The 24640-nt window shown below is 34.0% G+C and overlaps 5 protein-coding genes across 8 annotated transcripts; 1 reads left to right on the top strand and 4 right to left on the bottom strand.

The window, feature by feature from the left end:
- Positions 1 to 443: 443 nt before the first annotated feature.
- LOC105125882 (DNA ligase 1-like) lies at positions 444 to 4603 on the bottom strand. Of its 3 annotated transcripts, none has more exons than XM_011026540.1 (4): positions 3851 to 4603; positions 2356 to 3561; positions 1257 to 2182; positions 444 to 917 (listed from the first exon to the last, which is right to left on the bottom strand). In XM_011026540.1, the coding sequence occupies exons 2-4, from the start codon at positions 3536 to 3538 to the stop codon at positions 564 to 566; spliced, it is 2463 nt and encodes an 820-aa protein (XP_011024842.1). In that variant the 5' UTR covers positions 3539 to 3561; positions 3851 to 4603; the 3' UTR covers positions 444 to 563. The 3 variants fall into 3 exon arrangements, with proteins under 3 accessions (XP_011024842.1, XP_011024841.1, XP_011024843.1); XM_011026539.1 differs by having other exon boundaries at positions 2356 to 3555; positions 3851 to 4602; XM_011026541.1 differs by having other exon boundaries at positions 1257 to 2173; positions 2356 to 3555; positions 3851 to 4600.
- LOC105125883 (uncharacterized) lies at positions 3914 to 5280 on the bottom strand. Its single transcript, XM_011026542.1, has 3 exons — positions 5064 to 5280; positions 4804 to 4973; positions 3914 to 3996 (listed from the first exon to the last, which is right to left on the bottom strand). The coding sequence occupies exons 1-3, from the start codon at positions 5192 to 5194 to the stop codon at positions 3956 to 3958; spliced, it is 342 nt and encodes a 113-aa protein (XP_011024844.1). The 5' UTR covers positions 5195 to 5280; the 3' UTR covers positions 3914 to 3955.
- Positions 5281 to 8584: 3304 nt separating this feature from the next.
- LOC105125885 (PP2A regulatory subunit TAP46-like) lies at positions 8585 to 12364 on the top strand. The gene is made up of 9 exons (XM_011026543.1): positions 8585 to 8848; positions 8957 to 9079; positions 9891 to 9977; positions 10142 to 10246; positions 10361 to 10522; positions 10632 to 10667; positions 10752 to 10823; positions 11378 to 11658; positions 11889 to 12364. Exons 1-9 carry the CDS (start codon positions 8750 to 8752, stop codon positions 12139 to 12141), a joined length of 1218 nt encoding a protein of 405 aa, XP_011024845.1. The 5' UTR covers positions 8585 to 8749; the 3' UTR covers positions 12142 to 12364.
- Positions 12365 to 14978: 2614 nt separating this feature from the next.
- Positions 14979 to 16522, bottom strand: LOC105125886 (probable VAMP-like protein At1g33475). The gene is made up of 2 exons (XM_011026544.1): positions 15265 to 16522; positions 14979 to 15100 (listed from the first exon to the last, which is right to left on the bottom strand). Exon 1 carries the CDS (start codon positions 16241 to 16243, stop codon positions 15449 to 15451), a length of 795 nt encoding a protein of 264 aa, XP_011024846.1. The 5' UTR covers positions 16244 to 16522; the 3' UTR covers positions 14979 to 15100; positions 15265 to 15448.
- Positions 16523 to 18277: 1755 nt separating this feature from the next.
- On the bottom strand, positions 18278 to 21561 carry LOC105125887 (protein IQ-DOMAIN 1). 2 transcript variants are annotated; one of them, XM_011026545.1, is made up of 4 exons: positions 20865 to 21561; positions 19735 to 20025; positions 19209 to 19571; positions 18278 to 19072 (listed from the first exon to the last, which is right to left on the bottom strand). In XM_011026545.1, exons 1-4 carry the CDS (start codon positions 20949 to 20951, stop codon positions 18416 to 18418), a joined length of 1398 nt encoding a protein of 465 aa, XP_011024847.1. In that variant the 5' UTR covers positions 20952 to 21561; the 3' UTR covers positions 18278 to 18415. The 2 variants fall into 2 exon arrangements, with proteins under 2 accessions (XP_011024847.1, XP_011024848.1); XM_011026546.1 differs by having other exon boundaries at positions 18278 to 19066.
- Positions 21562 to 24640: the final 3079 nt, after the last annotated feature.

Here is a 24640-nt window from a genome sequence, read left to right as displayed (position 1 = left end):
ACCTCCGCTTCTTGTACGCCAGCAACATCTGTCATTTGCTACATCAGTTTGGCAGCAACATTTCCTCTCACACTTGTGTCCTTCCATCTTGTTTCCAATTTCTTTCCTCTCTGGGTCATACGGCCAATCTTCATTTACTGTGTCCTTTCATCTTACATTTCCATTTCCATTACCATGAAACCCCAAAGCTCCTTTTCTGCTATATAGTTCTTATGTGATGCCATTTATTACAAAAGTTTCTTCGGTTTAGTTGGTTAAAGTGTTAGGATATTACCATCCTCTTGTGAGATTCTCATGGTTTTGTTCACATTTTTAGGAAAAAATTTAAACAGAAAGTCATTATATATGTAAAGTACACTGTATTTGCAAACTGCAGCAAGAGCTTTGTGTGGACACCATGGACCCTTCTCATTGTTAATCAATTATTTGCTTGAAACTTATTATAGAAACAAATAAAAGGCGAACTTTGTAATAAATTGCATGTGGCTTTCCTAAACAAAAATTCAACCATTAGATTCATTCATATATCAGTATAAACATTTATACTTCCTATTCGTCTATCACTACCTTCTCATACGAATCATTCCCTCACAAGCTAGAGTGCCCTCAAGATCGCCAATAATTCGAGAAATCCGAACTTCAAGACCTCTTTGAACTTCCTGAAAAAGAATTTTTATGTTTTCAGCAAAACGCTTTATGTCAAAGCTTCCAGCAGATTTTTCGAGCTCTTCAGGGACCTCGACAAAACCAGATGCAATTTTGGACCGAACTTCCATCAGTTTCTGTCCTGTAGCAACCATGTATCTCTGAACCTGAAATGTTTCCTCAAGGAAATGCTCTAATGTTTTAGTTTCTTCCTTTTTCCTGGCGGTGCTAGTGTTGGAATCTCCTCGACTCATGTCCACATCATTATCATGCTGTAGTTCACAAATAAGAGAATGGGAAAAAAAACTGATCAAAAATTCAGAAAATTGTCTGTCGACAAACGATGGACTGGAGAGACTGATCACATGGTTTGTGTGAGGGTGTTTGGAAGGGGGGGGGGTGTGGCAGGAATCTACCAGTCAGTTTTTAACCAGGTTTGTTTTCAGTCTGTTGTCCCATATCTTGTAAAAATTTCAAAGTTTATCAAAGGAAATTAAAATTAGAATAGCGAACAATATCAAATACTGACATGTCAAAAGAAACATAATTGAAAAGGGAATTGATCAAAATGTAATAATTCTTGAAATGCACCAAAGTTATGTAGAGCTTACCATCCTTTTGCAGAGTTCATCGGTCTTCCCTTGAAGTGACTGGTACCTGTTAACCTGTTTATTAAGCAAAGACATCAATAATTTGAAGCCCTTTATCCCAGTTTTTGCCTCGTCACTGTTTCCTATATGTTCACCACTGTCTTGCTTTCCTGCCAATCTCTCCAGCATTAGAAGTTGCTGCTTCAGCCTCTTGATCTTATAAGAAACTCCAAGAGCATGGAGATCCATCCTCCATGGTGAATTATTTGTCTTCATCGATGACTGGCTAGTCAATGCTAACTTTTCTACAGTATCAACCACCACTGGACTCGCACTTTCTTCCTGAGTACCACCTTGGCTGGCAACATCCTTCTCTTCCTCAAACTCTTTTTCTGGAGACTGGACAGTTTTAACCACATTCTTGAACTGGTTGTGAAGGCCTTCTTCATCGTCTTCTTCTTTTTCAGGATCCATCTCTCGAGATGTTTCCATCTGATGTACTTTTGTCTCTTGATCATTCTCTGTTGGTTCTTTCATTACATTCTTGGCTTTGGAACAAGTGGCATCATGGGCTAATGCAGGATCCTCTAGAGATGAACTTAAGTTGGCCCTTTGGCAAATCTGAGGTTTTACTTGTACCTTGAGCTGCCTTTTCAGTTCAGTCATTTCTTCTTGCCTCTCCAACAACAAGGCTTCCAGTTTCATGCTCTCATGCCTTATCTGTGAAACATCCCTGTTTAGCCCTTCAATGTGAGACTGTAGTCGTTTTGATTCTATTTCCATGCTCAGCGTTCGCCAACGAAATGCTTCTAATTTCTCATCTTTGAGTCTCATCTGTTCTGCAAAAGCACCAATCTCTAGATGATGCTTCTTCTCAATTGCAGCTGCATACTTTTCTGCTTCTGATCTAACCCATCCTTCCAACCGTTTGACATCAGCTGTAATAGTTTGGAAAAGCAAAGTAAGGAAAGGAATAAAAACATAGAATAGAGGAGATCTGGAAAAAGTACATATAGATTAAGCATCAGGACAGCGATTCAGCTATGTACACTCAAAGCTGGAAAATTATTAGAGGTTCATGTTGAATCAAGTTAGCTAGAAAGCAAGGAAATTTTCTCACCTAGTTCATCATTTCCTTCGGGTGAATAGAGGTTAGAAAGTGGCGAAAAAGCTTCCGAGTTCTTTTGAAACTCAGGATTCTCATCAATATCATAATCAATTGACTGTGATCTGCCGTTCGCAGTTTGTGATACCCCTGTTTCAATTGGAGGATCATCCGATCTCAGGTTGGCATGGTGAGAAAACATGCTTCTTAATGAATGTCTCTCGTGCTTGGACTCTGAAACAGATTTCCACCTTTCTCTTTCTAGTTCAGCTTGCTTTCTTTTAGCCTTAGATAATTTAACCTCCTTTAAGAGCAGTTCCTTTTCAGTTGTATCCATCTTGGATTTCCTCAGCATTGCTGACAAGATCTTATCTTTCTGTTCCAAATCCTTTCTCATCTTCACAACTTCCATGGACAATTTTTGAGTCAGCAACACTGACTCTTCCTTTTGTTCTAAGACTGAATCAAGCTCTTGCCTTTTAGCTTCAAGCTGCCTAAGTGCTCTACCCATCTCAGCTTCAAGCTGCCGGTGGTTCGATACCAGCTCAAGGAAGGCCGTTTTGTGCTTCCAAAGATCAGTAGAATGCTCTTGAGCTTCACGCTTTGCTGTTTCTCTCAATTCTTCTGCAATCTTTTCGGTCTTTGCCAATTTTTCTTCCAACTCCTTCCTCTTATACTCTTCTTCCTCTACTGCCTTGTCCTTGGACTGCACCAAAAGTTCCATCTCGTTCAATTTTTCATTCAATTCAGAAATAGCTTCTTCATTCTTCTTCTCGAGAAACCTCAATTCATTCATAAGAGCTCCAATGTGCTGCCGAAGCTTCTTCCTTTCTATCAACCAGTTCTGCTCTTGCGATGAATAGATACTAACAACTTTCTCGTTCGCTTTCGCATCTTCGCACCTTAGTTTCTTCAGCTCCATGATCTCTTTCTCAGCAGTCTCCAGCTTATGAAGAAGCTCACACTGTTCATTTGCTCCTCCTCTCTGGATTTTCCAAACAAGCAATCCCAAGAGTTGTGCGCTTCCTTGAAGCATTTTATCGCATAATTCTGACCATCTATCGTCTTCCTTATCAGGCCTTGTCAAAACTTTGAGGGCTAAGAAAGCACAAGAAACACCAAAATACATTGGATAGAAGCTGTCACTCTTCCCTTCCGAGACCATCAAATACGAACCAGAAACCTCCTTTCCTTCCATTTCTCAGGAATTCCCTTCTGTTCCTTTCAAAAATGTTAATGGGGGACTAAATGTTAGGACTCAATTAAGGGTTTAAAACAAAAACATTTTTAAGTTAATTTAGGGAAATAAAAAGGGCTAAAAGAAGCAGCTTTAATTAGATGAAGTCATTTACTAATAAGAAACACACACATACCTGGTGGTCTAGTACAAATAATTGAGGCAAAAAGCATCTCAATAATTGAGAAACAGTGATGCACAGTGCACTTCAATGGATACAAAAGGAAACATGAATTTCCTTTATTCAAGAGCAAATAGTGCAGATGAACTTACCTATGTAGAGTAATAAAGACTTCCTCAACTCCAAAACCAGAGGCCGAGACTTCCGGGAAAGAGATTTTAGCTCGAAGACAGCAGTGTTCTGATCCACTGGAGGCCTCAAGGGCCACCTTCAGTCCTTTTTCCACCCGCAGAAAAACCCGTACAGCATTTTATGATGTGAAAGTTATCCTACAAAAGAAGGGCCAGAGAATGCCGAAAGCATTTCTATCTTTACACATGGCCAAGACTGCAAAATCAGTTAAAAAGGGATGCACAACAGAGCAGAAGAAAACAACAAAAGCTTCCCTAGTTTTCAGTGAAAACTGACCACCCATGAAACCCCCACATCCACTATTTTTCAGTGCCCCTTTCCTTCTTCGTCTCAGGCCATGAATCTCATGGGAAACAAAGCCCTAGATTCCTGGTGGTTTGTCACCAAATACATTATAAGATTAAGATCCAAGAGTTGAAGAAGAAAAAAGAAGCTTATCTCCATCAAGAAAGTCATTGGAATATAGTATTTATCCAGAGTGGCTTGCCTGTCTGGTGTTCCATGTCGTACATTATAAAATTATTGAGTGTGTCTAAGCAATTACTATATCTTCAGTTATCATAAGATTCTTTCAATATGAAAAGGAAATTCTTCTGTATTGATTACAACTCTTACCAACCTCTAAAAATTAATCAACATATTGCGCATGGTATCAGCATGAGAATTATGAACCACAAAAGCTTCACTACAGTCTTAAATGACGTTTTTTACCATTGCTATCTTAAACCTGCAAGTAGTCTTATGGCTATAAAGCATCCCTTACTTAAATGAGAGAACTAGAAAGCAAAAACCCTTTATCACTACCTTGCCCTAAAGTAAGAAAAGGGAAAAAAAACCCGATAAAGAGACATGAAGAATCATATTCACATCACTGCAACGGGCAGAGTTGAGATGACAGTTGTTTTTTATGTACCTGGAAAAAGATTTGAGGGGGCTACAAAACTGGTGATGGGCAATTTTTGAGCGAGAATCAAGAATATCTCTTTCAGTTCACTGACATCATGATGAAGCCACCTAAGAAGCAAAGTCTTCATGGGTCCAAAAGGGCTGGCCTCTTTCTCAATTTGCTTCCCTGGTTGGGACCTGTAAAGCAGGAGCTTGTTCAACAAAAAGCTGTGCAAATCCAATTCACTAAAGCAGTTCTGTATTCTTTTATTTAACAAGATTAATTACTTTTTTATTGATCCCAACTCCAAGATCCGCCCTTGGAACCTGGACTTGATGTTGTTGGATTCCTTAATTTGATTGTATATTAAGCAATTCCCTGTCTCCAACACATATTGGCAATTCCAACTTGCCTGCATTAGCAGGATGATAGCCTCTGTGATATTAATGTATCTTACTTGTACGAGCTGCCTTGCAAAGATGGCAACATTTAGGCTTTTGTCTCCTACGAAAAGGAAAAAAGTAGTCTATATTATTTAAAAACAAATTAAAGTTTTTTTATATATATGTTTAGATTGTTTTTGTCTCCTACGAAAAAGAAAAGGGAAGAAGTCTATATTATTTAAAAACAAATTAAAGTTTTTTAAATATGTTTAGATTTTTTTTTTTATATTAATGTTTTTAATATAGTAAGCATAACATTTATAAACCATACCTAGTAGTGCTACATCTTGTCTTTTTAAAAAAATGCTGAACTGACATAAGCAGTAGCCGTATGATATTTTTAAAAATAGTTCTTTTTTAAATATGTTAAAATAATTTTTTTTTAAAAATTATTTACTTTTTATATTAATACATCAAGATCATCATAAAATAATCATAGATATTAAAAATTATCAATTTAATATTTTTTTCAAATTAAAAATACTTTAAAAAAAAACAGAAAATAGTATCATGTATTTCATTAGAATAGGAGTAATTTTTGGGAGAAAGAACACTACCAACCGAACATTGTACACTTTTTTTGAAGAATGTCTAGTCTAAGATGATTTTCCCTTGACACATCAAACATTAAATGCCAAGTTACAACTTGTGTATTTCTTACTGTTTATACTATTATTTTTTAAAGTATTTGTTATTAAAAAATATATTAAAATTATTATTTTATTTTTAAAATTTATTTTATAATATCAGTACATTAAAACAATCTAAAAATAGTAAAAAATTTATTTAAAAAAAAAAATATTTGTTATACTAAAATACTTTCCAACCTAAAAATACAAGCACAAGTGGCCTCAGTGTTGTGGAGTCTCCAGGAAGGAGTAAACAATGTCCTCTCATTTTCTTTCTTCTGTGATGGAGGCTGAGGCCTCACAGGCTACAGTAGTGCAGAACACAAACTAGAAAGTCGACATGATCATGTGCTCTTTAGTTGCTGACGTGGAAAAATTATCATTTTCTCACAAAGTTTTTCAAGTGGGCATCTGCTAGTTGCCTGTGATTGTTCTTTTATGTGCTTCCTTCTTCTTGGATCAGCCTAAAATATGCAGTAAATTAGACCACCAAAGCCAAAGATTGAGCCTTTGATATTGGAAAACAAATTTAATAGAGCCATTTATTATAAAACAAAATCAAAATCCATAAGAACTTGTCAAAAATGTGTGCAATATACATGGAAAAGGTTAATATTTAAATCCATAAGAACTTATTGGTAAGAGATTTTAGTCTTCACATGCAGGAATTCACCCAGAAAACTCTTAATGTTAACCAAAAAAAAAAATTACATTTAACACCTAACTTCTGGTGAATGTTTCGCAACTCAATGTAAATCGAGTTTTTTAAAATTTTAATTTTTTTTATGAAAAAGTAATTTTTTATGAAAAAATAAGTTTTTTATATGTTGAATTTAAAAATAATTTTTTTAAAAAATATATATATTATTTTAATATAAAAAATATTTTACAAAATATTCACAACTATAATAGAACAAACCCTTAACCGACAAACCAAGTTAATGGGCCTGCAAGCACGAGCACAAGAGATAGGTGGAAAAGCATGGTAAGTAATACGTTAGTAAACATCAATCAATCAATCATAGTTTTGATTTTTTTAAAATTTTAAAATCATATTAAAAAAAATCAATTCAGGTTTCAATACATTACAGGTTGATTTGTCATTTTATATTATAGTAGTGTTTAGTATTATAATAATAATTTTTAAAAAATATTTTTATTTTAAAATATATTAAAATAATATATTTTAAAAAAAAAATTCACATTAAAACAATAAAAAAAATTGAAAAGCTAATTTAAAAAAATATTATTTAAAGAAAAATATAGTATGGCCACAAAGACAAACAAGCTATAGGATGATTGTTTTTAAAAGCAATAAGACTTATGTTTTGAATAAAATCAAGTTTAAGAAATTATTTGTTTAAAAATATTTTTAAAAAATTAAAAAAAAAATTAGTTTTTTCTTTACTTCAAATTATTTTTTTAATGTTTTCAGATTATTTTTATATATTAATATTAAAAATAAATTTTAAAAACTAAAAATAATATTATTTTAATATATTTTAAAATAAAAATTATTTTAAAAATTAATTATTATCATAAACTCCAAACAAACTCAAACCAACTAACTTTATACAAGACAACATGTGACCAAAAGGGCTCATGGCTCATGGTTATATATCAATGCAAAGTTTTAAAATTCAGAACCCTGCAAGTTAACCATGAATTTGGCATATCTAGGATTGAAACAAAGTAGGTTAAAAAAAAAAAAATTTGGTGTAACCTATTTAATCTAGCAAGTTGACCCCACGATTTAATTGATCTAGTTAAGAACGGGTTGTAAACTTATTAATTTTTTTTATTAAAATAATATTATTTTAATTTTTTAAAAAATAAAATTTGATTCGACTAACCAATCAAAACTCGAAATTGAAGGTCAGCCACTGTGCTCCATCTTTTTTTTTTTTTGATTTATGTGGGGGTGGCCGGGCCAGCTTACACGCACTACGACTAATCCCTACGGTCCACTAAACATCCTGCAAGCCTAGTGAACAGATAAGATACCGCAGGAGTGACAAACATGCATGATAAGACTCGAATCCAGGTGCGGAGAAAAGGGACAAGCCCCTCCCACCGCATATCTTAAAACTATGCATCCATGACATAAAAATAAAAGTAAGATTGCATTTATCAAAATTCTAAAAGCGGCTTAATTAATCAAGTTTCTAATAAATTCTTTTATGGCACATGGAAGCTTCAAGTGCGTGTTTCTAGACCTGCTGGGAAGCATCTACCTTGTTTCCAGTTTGGTCATGATTATCTCACAATCCGTCATCTTTCATCATTTTTACAAATTATGTTGTGGATCTCTCGTCTAAAATTTAATTAAAAAATTAAAACATTCTTAATTTAACTTTTACATATGCATGTAATATATACATATTAAAAGTGATAAAATATTTGTTCAGATCAGATTACTATATAATATTTGTTCCAATTTTAAGTGTTTGTTTTTGTTTTTGTTTTATAATCTGTATTTTGAAATGTTTTCCAAAACATTTTTAGTTTAAAAATATATTTAATTAATAACTTTTTTAGATGTTTTTAGATGATTTTAGTTATATGATATCAAAAATCAAAAAAATTTAAAAATATTATTTTAATTTTAAAAAATCTATTTACTCATCAAAATTAAAAATTATGATGTGGCGCTATATGAGTGGAGATCCCCGTGACCAAAAAAAACCTTCCTTTACATTGTATATATATTTCATGCAGCTGCCTCCTCTGTCCGCGAGCATTTTCTCTTTCAAAGATTATTATTATTATTATTATTGGAAATTAGTAAGTTTATGAAAATAGAACTCCGATTCTACCCTTCAAAATCCCAAGTTAAAAGTCCCAAAATTCAAAATCCAAACCAAATACTAGGGTTTTTTATTTTATTTTTTTCCTTCTCTAATGGGAGAAATGAAAACGGAGGACATGCCCCTTCCTTCCCTATTCGATCAAGCTTCAAAAATCCATGTAAAGGCATCCGAATCTTGTTCCAGTGATCAGGTACAGCACCTCCTGATTGGCGTTTTCAGGAAAGTTTGTAACTTCTATTTTTTAATTTGGGGTTTGATTTGATTTAGGGTTTTTATTGATTCGATTTGATTTTGACAGGAATTGGTGAAGAAGGGAATCGAGTCTCTGGAGAAATGTGAGGAAATGATTAGTAAACTGGGTCTGTTTTCTTCTAATGAGACTAAGGAGGATATTAGCACTACAAATCTCAAGTATATTCTGGTAATGTTTAAATTTGTTTTTGATTTTTTAAAAAATCTTATTGTGAAACTTTGAAAATTTAGAGGTTTGTAATTGATGGGTTGGTTAAGAAAATTGAAAAGTTGTTTTTTTTCATGGGTTTTTTTAATTCTTAATTTTTGGTGGAACTGGATTTAGGAAATAAAATATATTGGTGAGTTTTAGTATCAAAATGGGACTTTGATATATCATGTTATGTATTTGGTTTCTTAGTTGAAATGTAAGAGGCTTATATGATTAATGGGTAGGTGAAGTTGGAACGCTTGAGGAGGGGAAGGAGCAGTGTTGTTATGTGTTGTTGCTGATTTGGTTTTTGCATTGTTTTGTATGGTGAGGGTTATGGTATGGTGCTTTGTTAAATTAAATTGGGGCCATTGAAAGTTAAAATGGTTGTTGGAAATGTACCCTAGCTATACAGGAGAAGTCTGAAAGGTTGTAATTTTTAGTGTTGGTGATTTTTATGTTTTATATATGGTGTGTGTGATGAATTAGCAAGGTCTTGAAAAGAGCCTCAAAGCATGAATCTCTTATAAACCAGTGGATATTGCTGGTTAATTTCCATTTAAGATCGTTGCCAATTTCATGTCAAATGTAACCTTTGAAGCTCTAGGGTTTCTTTTATTCATTTAATTGACAGTGATGAAAATGATTTTCTGGGATCAAGTTGGGAATTTACATGTAAATGGCTGGTGTAACTGTTGAATTTATGAACTTCGTAAACTTGCTACTTTTATATCAAAATGAATCCAGTAAGATGAGTGATTTCTAACTTGATAGCTTCTCACAATTACAGGTGCCATTCTATTTGGCAGAGCTGGCTGAAAAAATTACGCAGGATGATAGGATACAAGTTTTAAAGGCTTCCCAGGCAAAGTTAAAGGTAATTGCTGTTCATTATCCGTATTATATATTTCAAAGCTTGTCTGCTAACATAGCAATATCCAGCAGAGCTTTTGGGCATATTTTTCCCTCAGTGCTCAATGTTTTTACATATTTAGAGGTTTTGTTAAATCAATTGATATTTATGAAGGAAACTTGTTTTAGGAATTCCTCTCATCTTGTGAGGCAATGGAACTTGTACCGGAGGAGGAGTTGCAGGCATCTTCTCAAGGGGCTCCAAATACTTTTGTAGATCGAAGGGCCCTAAAGGTAGCTTCAATTCTGTCAATTCTCTTTCACTGAAAAAATAATTCTTGGGCTCTCTTTGCAATATGGGGTTTGTTTAGCACTCACGCTCACAACCCCTTCCTGTGCCTCCTACAGATTGCCAGATACAAACGCCAAAGAGCTGCTGTGGCAAAGCTGGAGGAAATAAAGGAGCGGAAAGAGAGGCGTGGTCGTTCAACTAAAGCTGCAGCAGTATCAACTCCAGTTGAGGCAGGGGAGGAAGACGTGCTGGATGATGATGGAGAAGAAGAGCGAGAGGTTAGTTGTTATCCATGCTCTTACAGGATAAGTTGTGGAGATGACCTGAAATAGTTTTTTATCTTTTGCAAAGTTGAGTGTTGAATCTGCAGTATTCTTTTTTGTGCAGGCTTGGATCACTACCATCTCTTTGGCTATTTGTAAGGTTGGTATCATATATCTATAGTGTCTGTCATGTTCTACTTGTTGATCATATCCAGCTTCACACCACTGTATTACCACTCTTCAGGCAATTGATCTGCTGGAAATGTTAAAGAAGGAGGAAGAAATGCTTTTGGCTGTAAAGGAAAGACAACTAAAGGTATTAGCACACTTAAATCTTAAGTGGCAGAGTTTTTTTCCGTTGTGCTTTTGGAGATCTATATGCTGTAACTCTTTCTAGTGAATTTTTTGGCTTTTGTAAATAAGCTCTGATGAAGCAAATATCTAGCAGCCCTAGTGATTATTGTGAAGATCATTCAATGGAACAGTAGTGTGGTGCTAAAGTTTGCTCCATGCCATAGTTAGCTTGCGTCATTCGATGCATTTGCTTCATGATGTGGCCATGATCCTTTACTTTCTCCATCATCAAATACCAAGGTCTTTTTGACATGAAAGTCCAAGTTCTTGATAGCATTGCTTTGTGTCTTTAATTGTTTGATGCATTTGCATCATCATGTGGCCACGATCCTTTATCTTCTCCATCAACAAATACCTAGGTCTTTTTGACATGAAAATTGGAATTCCTAATAGTGGCATTGTGTCTTTAATTGGAATCTTGGTTAGCATTGTATGACTCAGTCTTGATGCTACTTGTTCCAGATGAGTTTTGTTGCATGAACATGGATGTAGTAATTATTTTGATGCATGTTTCAGGAAGGGGGCAAAGCTTTTTCCCAGACTATTCTTGATGAACGTGCCAAGAAAGCTGAAAATTGGCATCGTGATGCTGCAGTGAAAGCAAGATATACTCAACCAGCACAGCCTATCACATGTGCTACTTTGGCTCAAGATGTTATAGAAGGGAGAGCAAAGGTTTCGCAGGCACATGATCATAAGCACGTGCCAATTACATTTGGACCAGCAAGTCTTGTGGGTGGAAGCCTAACAAGCGAAAGGGAAAGGATGAGAGCACAGGTCTTCCAACCTGGCCATAGGTATTTTTCCATGCCCTGATTATATACTTAAATGGGATGCCTGCTATCAAAACATTGTATTTTCTTTCAGGTTTGTCGCTTAGGGATGGAGGAGGGAAGACTTCTAACGTTTATCTTGTACTTTCTAATGAAATTAGATTATAATTATTTAAATGTTTAAGTATCAACAGGGAATAGTTGGGCTCTTTCCCTTATTTTAAGCTGTCTTGAATTTTAATATTTTGTGGAAGGTTACCAACCATGAGCATAGAAGAAGCCGGGTTAAAGGAGATGGAGATTATGAATAAATGGCAAGAGAGAAATGCTGAACTCATGGAAGAAGCCAACTCTGCATGGTACAAGGACAATCCAAAATCAAAACTCAGCGAAGAAGATGATGATGAAGATGACGATGCTGCTGTGCAGAAAGCAAGAGCATGGGATGACTGGAAAGATGATCATCCTCGGGGTGCTGGCAATAAGAAGCTCACCCCTTGTGGTTAAAGTTGGCGGGTGGTTTATGCATCTGCGATGTACACTTTTGAACATAGCTAAAACTCATCTTTTGCGTCTCAGATACTGTTCTCACAAATTTTGGATTGGTGTTATCGTTCCAGTGTTCGTTTGAACAAGTTACATCATGTATTATGTCTATCTCAATACGAATGAGAAAACTTTGTTCACGTAGTTTCTGCCAGCTTTGTTGTTCACAGTGGCTTTTCTCTCACTTGTATCTTTTGGAACTTGCCTTTCCTTTTTTCGTTCCCGTTTTTAGGTTTGAAAATATTTAGCAGTTTTTTTCTAATGGGTACTGGATGGCGCCCCTTCCCCAATTATTTTATCTAAACCCCCATCTCTGTGAATTTCACGATGAAATACGTTCCTATGCAGAAAACAATTTGATAGTTCTAGACTGGGGCATTGAACAATAACACGTCTTCTTTCGAAATTTGTGGATAGAAATTAATGTTATGGCTAGATTGTTGGGTCAGGGATTTTCAATTCTTGTGGCCTTCAGTCCAGAAGGAAGATTTGGAGATGGCAGCAAATTTTCGAGTATCTTGGGTGTGTGGTGACTTGTAGGGTCCCAAAGGCATGGACATTTCGATGTTATCTTATAAAGGAAAGGGACAATCAGATACTGCAATAATATTATAGTGCTTCTCAAAAGCATCCCCAGTTTTTCAATGTGATGTGATGTCGAGCATTGTCTTTTAGCAACTTTTTTTCGGTCCTGTTTTGATTGTTTGTAATTATTGTTATTTTTTATATAATTTTTTGTATTAAAATATATATTAATGATATTTTTTATTTTTTTATATTAATAAATTAAAATAATTTAAAAATACTAAAAACTTATTAATTTAAAATAAATTAAAAAATTAAAAAATTAAATTTTTTAAAAAAAATACTTTTAAAATACAAAAATAAATATACTTGTATGAAAAACAGAATCAGGAGAATTTCAGTAAATATCAATAATAGAATATTTTGAATTTCCTTGACATATAGTCCTCAAGAGCAGAATGATTTGTGTTGTCAAAGATTCCACGTTTTGCCAACTTTTAATAAGGTAGATGATCGACTTCACAAATGAGGTTTTATGAATGCAATGTGTTATGCAATAATAGCCTGAAGTACCTAAAAGAATGTGCTTCGAGTAAAGGTTCATGACAGATCCAATTTTCATGCATTCTACATGTGATTTTTCCCTCCTTTGATACAGGGTTTTAATCAACTTTTACCCTTCAAGAAATCCAAGTTCCCTTGGAACTTCAACCATCTAGGGAATTGATGGTATGGATATCCAAGTTCCCTTGGAACTGCATGCATCTTCTTCGTGATTTTGTCAAGCTGACATCTTGGCTTCAGGACTGCAACATGAATTTAGTAAAGACAACCCTTTCTCACCAAAGAAGCATATCATCTTTGGAATAGGTAAACATGAAAGGGCCCAACAAATGAATTTTTCAAATTAGAAGCTGGAATGCTTATATTAGGAATTACAACTCAGAAACCTCAGAAACAACCGATACCTTGATGGACTTGCTGATCAAAGCTTTTATTAGCTGTTTTATGGTTCCTCATTGCATAAGCATTCAGAAGAAACAGCTCCTTGGTACGTGTTAAAGGATTAACTGTCCAAAACTTGAGACTGGTTTTATGCAATTGAGTTTGACAGAACACACTGTTTCAAATGTGATAGAAAAACTTGGAATAGCTTAATAAAACATGAAAGAGCCAACAGTACAGGTAGAAGAGAAGGGATCTAAAATCTCATTATCATGGATTTTAATCCAAGAACTAGCCTAGAGGCATCCCCTGCCATTCAATACATGGGTTCAGAAAAAGGATGACTAATGCGGTCAAAGACAGCAGTAGCTAAATGACCTCGCCATGCTTGCTTCTGACAGTTCTATGAAATGCGAAAATTCTATGCCAATGGTAGAGCTACAAATTTCCTTGTATCTGAATACAACAACATAAAAGGCTGGTTCTCTGCAAGTAGTTATTTTGTCTGAGTATTTTTCAGGTTCACTGACTGATAAAAGGAGAATCAATCTCCTTGTCACACCATGAGAGAAATAATGCATTAATAATTTAAAATTAATGACAGAAGATCTTCAATTCCTTGCCTTCAAGTATGTCAAAATCCTTTCACTTAGTTTATAATGACATTGCGAGAGCTTAAAATGTCTCATGTCGACTTCGATAAGATTTGCATCTCCTATTGACTGAAAATTGAATAGGAAGCTGCTAAAGTAACAGCAGGTAATTGATATCTAATTCTCAAATGAAGAATCCACCTTTTTATCGTGAAACAAGTATTTCCTTGCATCATACAGTGACCAAAAAAGATATGATAGATGACATACAGAAAACAAGTGGATGCAAGAGAATTAAAATGAGAACTAGTTTTTTGCTCAAACAGGCAACGGTAGTTGATTGAGTTCTTTAATCTGCGTGTTGGAGAATTAGTTTTATACACTAATGGAAGGACTACTGGCATTTAGGTATGAGAAAAACCTAATGGAAGGACTACTGGCATTTAGGTATAGTAGAAAAACCTGCACACCTACACGAGGAGATTATGAGAAACTGCACCACCCCTTCTACCATATAGACTGAGCAAAAAAAACGCCAGAAGGTAAAGCTCTGACCTGTTTGCTCAATCTAATTTCAAAAGATCTCTGTGTATATAAGAATGTCACTACAAACTTAGAACTAGCTTGTTCTGCCATTTTGAGCAGGTAGTGGATAAACATCCATAAATAAAGTCTAATTGGTGATCTAGAAGATACAAGACAACAAGACTAAAATCGGCAAAGTAACAAGATCATAGAGACAAAAAAAAAAATTGCAGCCTGACCAAGAAGTCCCAGTGAAACACGGACATTCTGAAAAAATAACTTTCCGCTCATGCGATCAAAAGGCAACAGAACATCAGCAGATTCATTGACAGCTGACCAAAAACGGAAGAAGACAACATCAGAAAAAAGCCTGCATAATTTAAATCTCTGGCTTGTATACATACACATCCCGCTGCTTTAGAAGAATGTGCATATGAGACATTGGAACAATTTCATTTTTCCAGAAATTGATGGTACAAAGAAATGAAGAATTTACCATGCCAGGACAGAACTCTGAGAACCAGTCAATAAAAAATTATTCAAAGAATCCAGTTACATCTTCTTCTCTATCTTGGATGTAGAAACCGCAGCCAGCTTCAATGTTAATAACCAATATACAAGCAGAACACCCCCAATAAAAAAAAGTACATCAATAGCATCCCCGTTTCAATACCTTCAATTCAACCATCAATGCACTTAAACCCCCTGCAAACCCACAACCAAACCCCACACAATACAGCACAAACAATCAAATCCAATGTCAAAACCACCCAAACATGCTTCTTCCAAATCTGTTTAGCCTTTTGCTTACCATCCCCCATATAAAACGCACCACTCTTTCGTATCATCGAAACCGAAACCTCCCTATTTCCATGCTCACCAACACCATTCACCTTATAATTATTATTATCCAAATCACCACCATGATGATCTCCATTAGCCTCTCCAGATGGCTTCTTCTTCATCATCATCAAAACTTTAGTTGGCTTGGGAAGCAAAGTTCTGGTCACAGCTCCCTTCCCATTCGTCGAATCCAAGCTTGGATTCCTACCATCCTTTGATGATTCCTCCATTAAAGTATTCACCAAGTCAGCATCCAGAGCCAATATCTCCCTAAACATACACCGCAATTCACCTTGGAAACAAAAGGAACCAATCTTTTCACCATCTTTCATCATCTTAGACCCCCAAAACTCCTCAAAACCATTCTTTACACGGTTCAAAAACCACAAATGCTCAGACTTCTGGAGATTCTCATCAAAAATAGCAAAATAGGCAAAAGGGTCATCGATTAAGAAAGTGTAAGTCTTGTTGCGGATTGTATGAGAAAACATGGAATGGTTAGGCGGGGTTTTCTCTACGCATCTTTGACCAATGATTTCAATTCCTGATTCTTTTCCCGGTGAGAATTCAGCAACAACGGTAGGTCCTTTAGCAATGCAAGCATAGAAAACATGATTTGGGTTAGAAATCATTGGTGGGATTTTGTTTTCTTGATCTTTAGTGAACAAAGGAAGGATCTTTTTAAGTGGAAGGAATTGATTTCAGGAGAAGAGAAGAATTTAGCATTGCGAAGTTGAAAACGTTTTTACTTTTTTTTTCTCTCTCCAAAAAAATAAAACCCTCTCTCGTGTCTCTCTTTCTCTCTCTCGTTTTTGGGTGTTTGGATTCTTGCTAGCTTGGTTGTTTACTTCTCTCGCTGGGGTTTGAAGATGGAGGGGAAAGGAAAAGAATCAGAATGATTGACTGGATTGTACAAGAAATAGATTGACCGCTGTCTTTGGCAAACTTTCCCTGCCTAATTACATAAATGCCCTTTCAAACTCTTCGATTGGAAGTAGCAATTTTGTGACCTGTCCCTATCGTTTGCATCAGGTTTTACTTGATGATAAAATATCTCATTGCAATATTATCCCTTACATTGCTTCAACGAATCTATCTCCCTCCCTCAAACCACACCCCCCCTTCTCTCTCTCTCTCTCTCTCTCTCTATATATATATATATATATATATATATAACACAAAGGAAGAGTACCTTAGACTTGATATTGCTTTTATGATGGATGATAGTTTTTGGACTACTTGGAACATGTACCAGACACGATGGCTCCATTCTTGAGAGGCCTGATCCGACGCTTCCTTGCTAGTAGAATAAGCAATTCAGTCCTTCCATCTAATCGGGTTCCTTCCTACACATATTTACAGGCTCTTGATGCCATCAAGAAGCCAAAATCACAGGAAAGCAGAGAGGATGAGGCCTCACCTTCTCAGAAATATAATCTTGAATCCATTCCAGGGCTGTAATCTTCTCCGGTGACCCATTCATCTTCGTTATCAGTACCACTCCAATCATTCTTTTACGATTCAGTTCTCCCATTTGTTATAAAGCAGATGCTTTCCGCTCAATGTATAAGAATAAAATGGTAGGGGTTAATGGTATTCAATGTATCCGAGTCATGACTGCTTACATGTTTTAAGTGTAGATTGTGGTAGATACAGCCATTTTTGTCATTCTGATGCGGTTTCCATCAGCGGAGTTCTTGTCGGGTAATAGAAAACGAAGGCAAGGTGCAATATAATTGCAGGTGTAATAATTCTGGAAATATTTTTTTTTTAAATAATCTTTAAATTTTTATTTTCTTTCTATATGTTATTTCAATTATATATTTATAACTTTTTTAACCTTTTATCTGTACAAATAATAGTTTTATTAAATAAAAAATATATTTTAAAAAACATAACTATTAAGTATGAGTTAGTAGATGGCTCATATTAAATTTAATTTTAGTTATTTTTAATTAAATATTAATTTAACTAATTAATTATATGTATAAATATTTCAATTTATGTTTGACATTTTCTTCTAAAAAAAAACACTAGAAAAATCCAAAAAGGCACTGGAAAAACAGAGTTATTAAATAGTTTTTTTATAATAGAATTAAAAGTTCATATGTATTTATCATACTAACTTGTAAAAACTAAAACAAATCCACCAATAAAAAGTAGAAGTAGAATCTTTTATAAAAACTAGTTTTCTTTGTATGTGTATTATTCAACTATATGTGTAATAGTTTTTCATGAATTGATCTGATATTTAATAGTTAAAAATTTTCATTTGTATTTATTAATAACTCCTAAAATAATAATCTGTAAAATATCATACAATTTTAATATAAACATAATCAAAATTAAAATAACTTTTTTGTTTGTTAAATTCATCAAGTGTTTGTGCCTATTTTTAGGATTAAATTATGAAGAAAGAAAGATGACTAAAAAGTATAAATTAGAAACATAAAATTAAATTATTAAAATTTTAAAATTATTCATTGCAAAATATAAATTAAAATGTTAAATATCATACAATTTCTTGATTGTTATGATGAATTTTTATTTCCATTATTATCCGCACAAAAAAAAAAATCAAGCATCATCATCATCACAGACATGACTGGAGTTTTGAATCCGAGTCCCTCTTTATGGAAATCTCAGGTCTTAATCCATGACTCTTATGTGTAAACATCAAATATTTAAACCAATATCATTCCACAGCCTCGAGGGCTGGAGTTTTATGGCATTATCATCGCAAACATGAAACAATAACAAGCAATAAATAGTGTATAAACATATCATAATCGTGTCACTCATGATCAACCAAAATCATTCCTCCATCCATGACCATCAAGAGGAGGCATCCTCCAATCATCACCGCCATTGAAATCAGGGCTATATCCACCAGCATGTCTTCTCGAATGCAGACGCGTCCCGTTATGTCTGGGGCTAGGACTTCTTGGAGCTTGATAAGCTGTTGTTCCACCACCTGAACTGGAAGAATCACAACCTGGACCAACAATGCTTGAATCTTTCTTGGTGGATGGATTCCACAGAGGTGTAGCTGGGGCACGTTGCTTGATCAAACTTTGAGAACGCACTTTCGCCTTTGCGGACTTGGTCGGAGCCATGTAGCTAGGTACATTGCTTGAACTTGATTGCCATTGGGGTCGATTCGAATATGGATTGGTGTCTAGCATGCCCATGGAGGGATTGCTAGTGCCTGTTGGGGTCACCGTGTCCATCTCTACTGTCTTTTCGGACATGTCCTCTGTGGTGGTCGTGGTTGTAGTTGTCTTTACTGTCACATAAGACCCTTCATTTGGACCCGAATGACGCACGTTATATGGTTGTGCTGACATCCATCTCTCAAGCCAATTCCATCCCCATTGCATCTTCTCGTGTTCGTTCACAAAATGTTCTGTTTCTTTACCATTAGGACTATTTTGTGAGGGTAATTGTTGCTGCTGCTGCAATACAAATCCAATCGCAGGAATTCAGTGGGGTTTTGCCTTTATTTTTGGCTCACAGGTTGTTAAAATCACCTCCTAAAATGTGTTGAAAGTGACCAAACTTTAGCTAGGGCTAATTTTAATGGAGCATGTTACATACCTGCAAGGCATAAGCATAAGCAAGGGCTCTTTCTCTTTTCATGACAGCATCATGCTTCTTTGAAGCATTTTCTTTGAAATTATCTGAACTTTGATTCCTCCTATCCCATTTATAACTCTTCAATGGATTCTTTGGATTCATAAAGTCTTCTTCCACTGGTGGTCTTCGTTCATCTTCTTCCCCTGTCTTCCTTTCAAGCTTCTCGTGAGCTAATTGAAGTCTTCTTGCTCTTACTCTTGCTTGCACACGAACAAGAGCTTGCATGCTTCTCATTGTCATTTGTGCTTGCTTTCTTACATTGTGGCCTCTCACTAATGCTTGGAGCCTCACCAATCCCTTCAATGCACGTAAGGCACGCCGAGCCTGCAGAATATACACGACTGGTTAAAATGTAAAACAAAAATAATTAATTGAGTTTACAGGGACGCAGGATTCATTGTACCAGCTAATTAAACTATTTTCATCGTTGTAATTAATTTACCAGATTATATTGATCTAATTAAAGTGAAATGAAGAAAGGGATTACAAGGTAGCCCCTATAGAATGATTGTATGAGGATGGCTGCTCTTTCTTCCTTTGATTGTCGTCCATAACCAGCTAAGCGAACAACTTTAGCCGCCGCTTGAGCAGCTGCAACCGCAGCTTCTGCTGCGGCAGCAGTTGCTACTGCCACAGCAATCGCATGATTTCTATCTTCAGTTACTGGAGTTGATACATTGCTCTCATCATTTGTAACATCTGGGGAACTTCCAGTAGGAAAATGCTCTAATGACACAACTTCTGGAGCCTCATGTTGCCATTTCTCTGCATTGTCTTTCTGAAATACACACATATCATGCGGTCATTTGCATTGATGTCAAATTAGTGATGAATTGTCATAAAATCATGAGCTGGTTTAATGCGATCAATTAAGATCAATCAATTTCAGGAACAAGAAGAATTTCTTTTTCAACTATTTACAGCAAAGAAATTAATAATGTAATACAACAAGCTTCTCTTTGGCATGACTGGGATCTAGCAAGGCAATGCACATGTGGATGGAGATTGATGAAGGGAAATCATTGGTGGCATGACAATTATAAGTCATGAAGGATTGCAATATTTTGATAAGGGGACCATGTGTTCCTCCTTTAAGTTTATGGACCTAGCTACGGATAAAGGTTGGGTCTTTGTTTAACATGGCCTTGGAGGCTGTTTCGCAACTCGACGTGGCCATGTTTTTGAAAAAACTAATTTTTTTAATATGTTGATATTAAAATAAATTTAAAAAAATAAAAAATATTATTTTAATGTATTTCTAAGCTAAAAAGAAAAGGATAAGGTTGGTTAAATTGACATATAAACATCATTGCCTACAACTGAGTTGAGAAAGATTGCACAACTGTATTAATAATAATGATGATGATTAAACAATCATTAGCAATAGTGTGATTAGTTCATGAGTAAAGAATTGAAGTAACGTAGAATAGGAAAAAACAACATGGAAATCTTAAAGGGACGCTATCAGATTAGAACAGAAGTCTTACAGTTTAGGTGTACCAAATGATCGTGTAAAACAAGTTTTTGCAATGATTAACTTTGCTTATTACTTAAGCATACACAAAAGCATCCCATGATTTATCAAAAGAAAGTATCTAAATATGATGTAAATTATACCTTTTTCCCTACCGGTAATTCCTTAGGAGATGATGATTTGAACACTCTCTTCAAAGATGTAAACCATCCATTTCCTTTCTTCCCCATATCCGTTTAAACTGATGATCAGCTTCACATTGATCAGTTATCAATCAAGTATTCACCAGAAAAGAAGAGACAAGGATAGTATAATCAAGAACACAAACAATCTGGTATATAAATAGGACTAAAACAGGAGACCTTTCCTATACATGAACTCTGTAATATTGCATATATTTAGCTTCAACCCAGAGGAGAAAATCAAACGAGTTAAAAATGCAAGCACATAATGACAAACTCAAAAACCATTACAAGAGAAAAGAAAGCTAGCTAGGCTAGATCAAAGGGTCACACTTAAAGACACATGCAAACACACACACACATTGTGTGTGTGTGAAACCAAACCTTGAGAAACTTGGGATGAGTTGATGATCAGTGAACGAACGAAATTCACAGCTTCTATCTTTCATTGTACACGTTCATTCCAAACAAGGGCTTTGGTTCATTCATAGAAATTAGCATAAGAAGAAGAAGAAGAAGGCTAGTTCATGTAGAGAGAAAGAGGGGAAGGATGGCTGGTTCATGTAGAGAGAAAGAGGGGAAGGATGAGGAGAGAGTCAAGAGGGGGGTGAGAGTAATAACTAATAACTGTAACCCACGAAATTCGCCGTTCGTATTTATGAAAATCACGGGCCCTCTCTTTTGGTTTCCTATCACGGGCTGTATAGAGAAACAGCGCCTGTTGACGTTTGGCTAAATATATTAAAATTGTTATTTTTTAAAATATTTATTATTTAAATACATATCCAAATAATATTTTAAAAATAAAAAGTTTTCAAAATTAAAGTGTTAAAATAATTTAAAAATATAAAAAAAATTAATTTAAAAAAATATTTCACGATAATTACTCCACTACCTCCAAAAACACAAATATTTCGCGATAATTACTCCACTACCTCCAAAAACACATTTAATATAAAACATTAAAAAATTTAACAGAGATCAATTAAATGCTACACGTACTCATAATCTATTTAGAACTTGCATAATAAATTTATACACAACATTTATATATGCTAAATTTATAAGAGATATTATAAATAGATTATATTTTTATTATACAGTAAAATTATTAAATTGCATTAACATTGGGGGGAATTTTTTAATTTTTACTTTTATTTTAAAATTGAATTAACTAAATTGCCCCTAAATTTAAATTCCCTAACCCTTGTATCAAAGGGTGTTTCTATTATTTCCTATGATTTTTTTTTTGGTATTATTAAACTGAGTTAAGGATAATTTAGTCTTTTATATTTTTAAAAATTATTAAAAAAATATTGGAGAGAGCTTTACACTCACCAACATATGGGGCGGTTTAGTACTCTTCAAGCAGTATGTAAACCATCATCCAAAAAAGAAATGACAATTCTCAATATGATATTGAAAGATACATGATATTTTTTTCTATTTGGAGTAGCGCGTGTGGTGGTTACAATGGCCGTTAGTTATCGACCGCCCTTTCCTTTTCTTTTCCTCTTGTCTTCCCCATTCCCTTCGAATTTCATGTTGATCATTAGAAAAAATCGAGTTCTTCCTCTTATTTTATAATATATCCGACTTGACCTTTAATATTTTGATTTATAAGTTTGAGTCTTAGTCTTTTTATTAAATTCTAATTTAATTTTAATTTATCCTTAGATCCATGATCTTGATTTATAGTTTTTTCAATTTGGTTCCCATTCTCTTAAGTTTTATTTTTTTGGGTTATTTTGTGAGTTTGATTTTTCTTTTCAATTTTATTCTTCTATTCAAAGTTTAATTATATTTAAAGTTTGGCACTCAATGTTTTGATTTTAAATTTTTATTCTTAATTTTTTTATCAAATTTTAATTTGTTTTTAATTTTATCCTTGGATCTACAATCTAGATTTTTTATATTTTTCTTAAATTAGATCCTCATTCTCTTGAGTTTTATTTTTTGTTTTGAATTATTTTGTTAATTTGATTTTTCTTTTCAATGCTACCCTAAAATTCAAAATTTTAGGTCATCATCTTTTTTTTTTCTTTCAAATTAGGTCTTTATTCTCTTAATTGCTATTTTTTTTATCATTTTATATAATTAAATTTTTAAAATTTTATTACTCTATATTTGATTTATTGGGAGCGCATCTTTGCAGTATTTCCTGTATTTTTATTCTCGTACTTCCATCTTCATAACTTCTCATGATTCTTACAAAATGTTAACCCATCAATATTATAAACGTGGGCCATTAGTTTTTTCACCTTATTTATTGTGTCATTCAAGCTCTTGACTAGTGATAGTTTTCTTATATCTTATCTAGGATAGTTTTCTTTTAATATTTGTGACAATTCAAAATTATATCCATATTTTATAGTGGTGAATTTAATAGTGTTAGGCATCTTATTGTTAACAAGTCCTGTTATTCAACAGGCTTTATAGTTAAGGTCATGCTTTATACAAAACAGGTATTATAAAACATACACCATAAAGATAGTTTCTAATTCTTTTATGTGAGGCAAAAAGTAGATTCACTACTTAATCTCACACTCAACTAGTGATATATATATATATATATATATATATATATATATATATATATCATTATCAGTCTTAGCACTTAGCAAAGAGTTAAGGTTTACACAAACTTAAAATAGCCTAAAATTTATAAGGTAAGTTGTTAGTCCTCCATTTAACTTAAGTTTTATAGCGTGCTTTTATAAAAAAAATGATGCATGAATGCTTTATATCCATATCCAATATATTATGCATATAATGCATGCTAAAGCTCTTCAAACAAAAAAAAACATAGTAAAAGAAATCAACACATATTAAAAAAAAATCAAAGCCTAGTCATAGTTCCTCCGATGGAATTGTTATCCTATCACATATGTGCAACATCACAACAACTATTTTCTAATAAGATTTTGAATGTCTTTTGATTGGTTAGGAAATCACCACCTAGTATTACAGCTACAAGAAACCTTAAAAAATCAACACATATTAAAAAAAAAATCAAAGCCTAGTCATAGGTTCCTCCGATGAAGTTGTTATCCTATCACATATGTGCAACGTCACAACAACTATTTTCTAATAAGATCTTGAATGTCTTTTGATTGGTTAGGGAATCATCACCTAGTATTACAGCTACAAGAAACCTTCATTTTATATAATTAAATTTTTAAAATTTTATTACTCTATATTTGATTTATTGGGAGCGCATCTTTGCAGTATTTCCTGTATTTTTATTCTCGTACTTCCATCTTCATAACTTCTCATGATTCTTACAAAATGTTAACCCATCAATATTATAAACGTGGGCCATTAGTTTTTTCACCTTATTTATTGTGTCATTCAAGCTCTTGACTAGTGATAGTTTTCTTATATCTTATCTAGGATAGTTTTCTTTTAATATTTGTGACAATTCAAAATTATATCCATATTTTATAGTGGTGAATTTAATAGTGTTAGGCATCTTATTGTTAACAAGTCCTGTTATTCAACAGGCTTTATAGTTAAGGTCAGGCTTTATACAAAACAGGTATTATAAAACATACACCATAAAGATAGTTTCTAATTCTTTTATGTGAGGCAAAAAGTAGATTCATTACTTAATCTCTAAAAGGATCTCTCGTTGTCCTAATAATCACCCTCGTTAAGACAACATAGGAGTTTAGTAGGCAATAAAAAGATATATATATATATATATATATATATATATATATATATATATATATCTA

The sequence above is a fragment of the Populus euphratica genome, unplaced genomic scaffold (genome assembly GCF_000495115.2).
Source record: "Populus euphratica unplaced genomic scaffold, PopEup_1.0 scaffold44.1, whole genome shotgun sequence".
Classification (NCBI taxonomy): Eukaryota; Viridiplantae; Streptophyta; class Magnoliopsida; order Malpighiales; family Salicaceae; genus Populus; species Populus euphratica.
The sequence above is the reverse complement of the archived record's forward strand: the minus strand, read 5'-3'. Positions and strand labels throughout refer to the sequence as shown.

Bases quoted from the DNA above. Each gene is read 5' to 3' on its own strand.
- LOC105125882 (XM_011026540.1), bottom strand. From the start codon at position 3,538: ATGGAAGGAAAGGAGGTTTCTGGTTCGTATTTGATGGTCTCGGAAGGG. The intron at 2,183-2,355 runs GTGAGAAAATTT...TGCTTTTCCAAA, and splicing joins CGAAGGAAATGATGAACTAG to CTATTACAGCTGATGTCAAA. The intron at 918-1,256 runs GTAAGCTCTACA...TGTGAACTACAG, and splicing joins ATGAACTCTGCAAAAGGATG to CATGATAATGATGTGGACAT.
- LOC105125887 (XM_011026545.1), bottom strand. From the start codon at position 20,951: ATGGGGAAGAAAGGAAATGGATGGTTTACATCTTTGAAGAGAGTGTTC. The intron at 20,026-20,864 runs GTATAATTTACA...TGTGTATTTCAG, and splicing joins AATTACCGGTAGGGAAAAAG to AAAGACAATGCAGAGAAATG. The intron at 19,073-19,208 runs GTATGTAACATG...ATTGGATTTGTA, and splicing joins CTTATGCTTATGCCTTGCAG to TTGCAGCAGCAGCAACAATT.
- LOC105125883 (XM_011026542.1), bottom strand. From the start codon at position 5,194: ATGCAGGCAAGTTGGAATTGCCAATATGTGTTGGAGACAGGGAATTGC. The intron at 4,974-5,063 runs GTAATTAATCTT...CCTGCTTTACAG, and splicing joins GAGTTGGGATCAATAAAAAA to GTCCCAACCAGGGAAGCAAA. The intron at 3,997-4,803 runs GTACATAAAAAA...AATGCTGTACGG, and splicing joins CCCCTCAAATCTTTTTCCAG to GTTTTTCTGCGGGTGGAAAA.
- LOC105125886 (XM_011026544.1), bottom strand. From the start codon at position 16,243: ATGATTTCTAACCCAAATCATGTTTTCTATGCTTGCATTGCTAAAGGA.
- LOC105125885 (XM_011026543.1), top strand. From the start codon at position 8,750: ATGGGAGAAATGAAAACGGAGGACATGCCCCTTCCTTCCCTATTCGAT. The intron at 9,978-10,141 runs GTAATTGCTGTT...AACTTGTTTTAG, and splicing joins CTTCCCAGGCAAAGTTAAAG to GAATTCCTCTCATCTTGTGA. The intron at 10,247-10,360 runs GTAGCTTCAATT...TGCCTCCTACAG, and splicing joins TAGATCGAAGGGCCCTAAAG to ATTGCCAGATACAAACGCCA.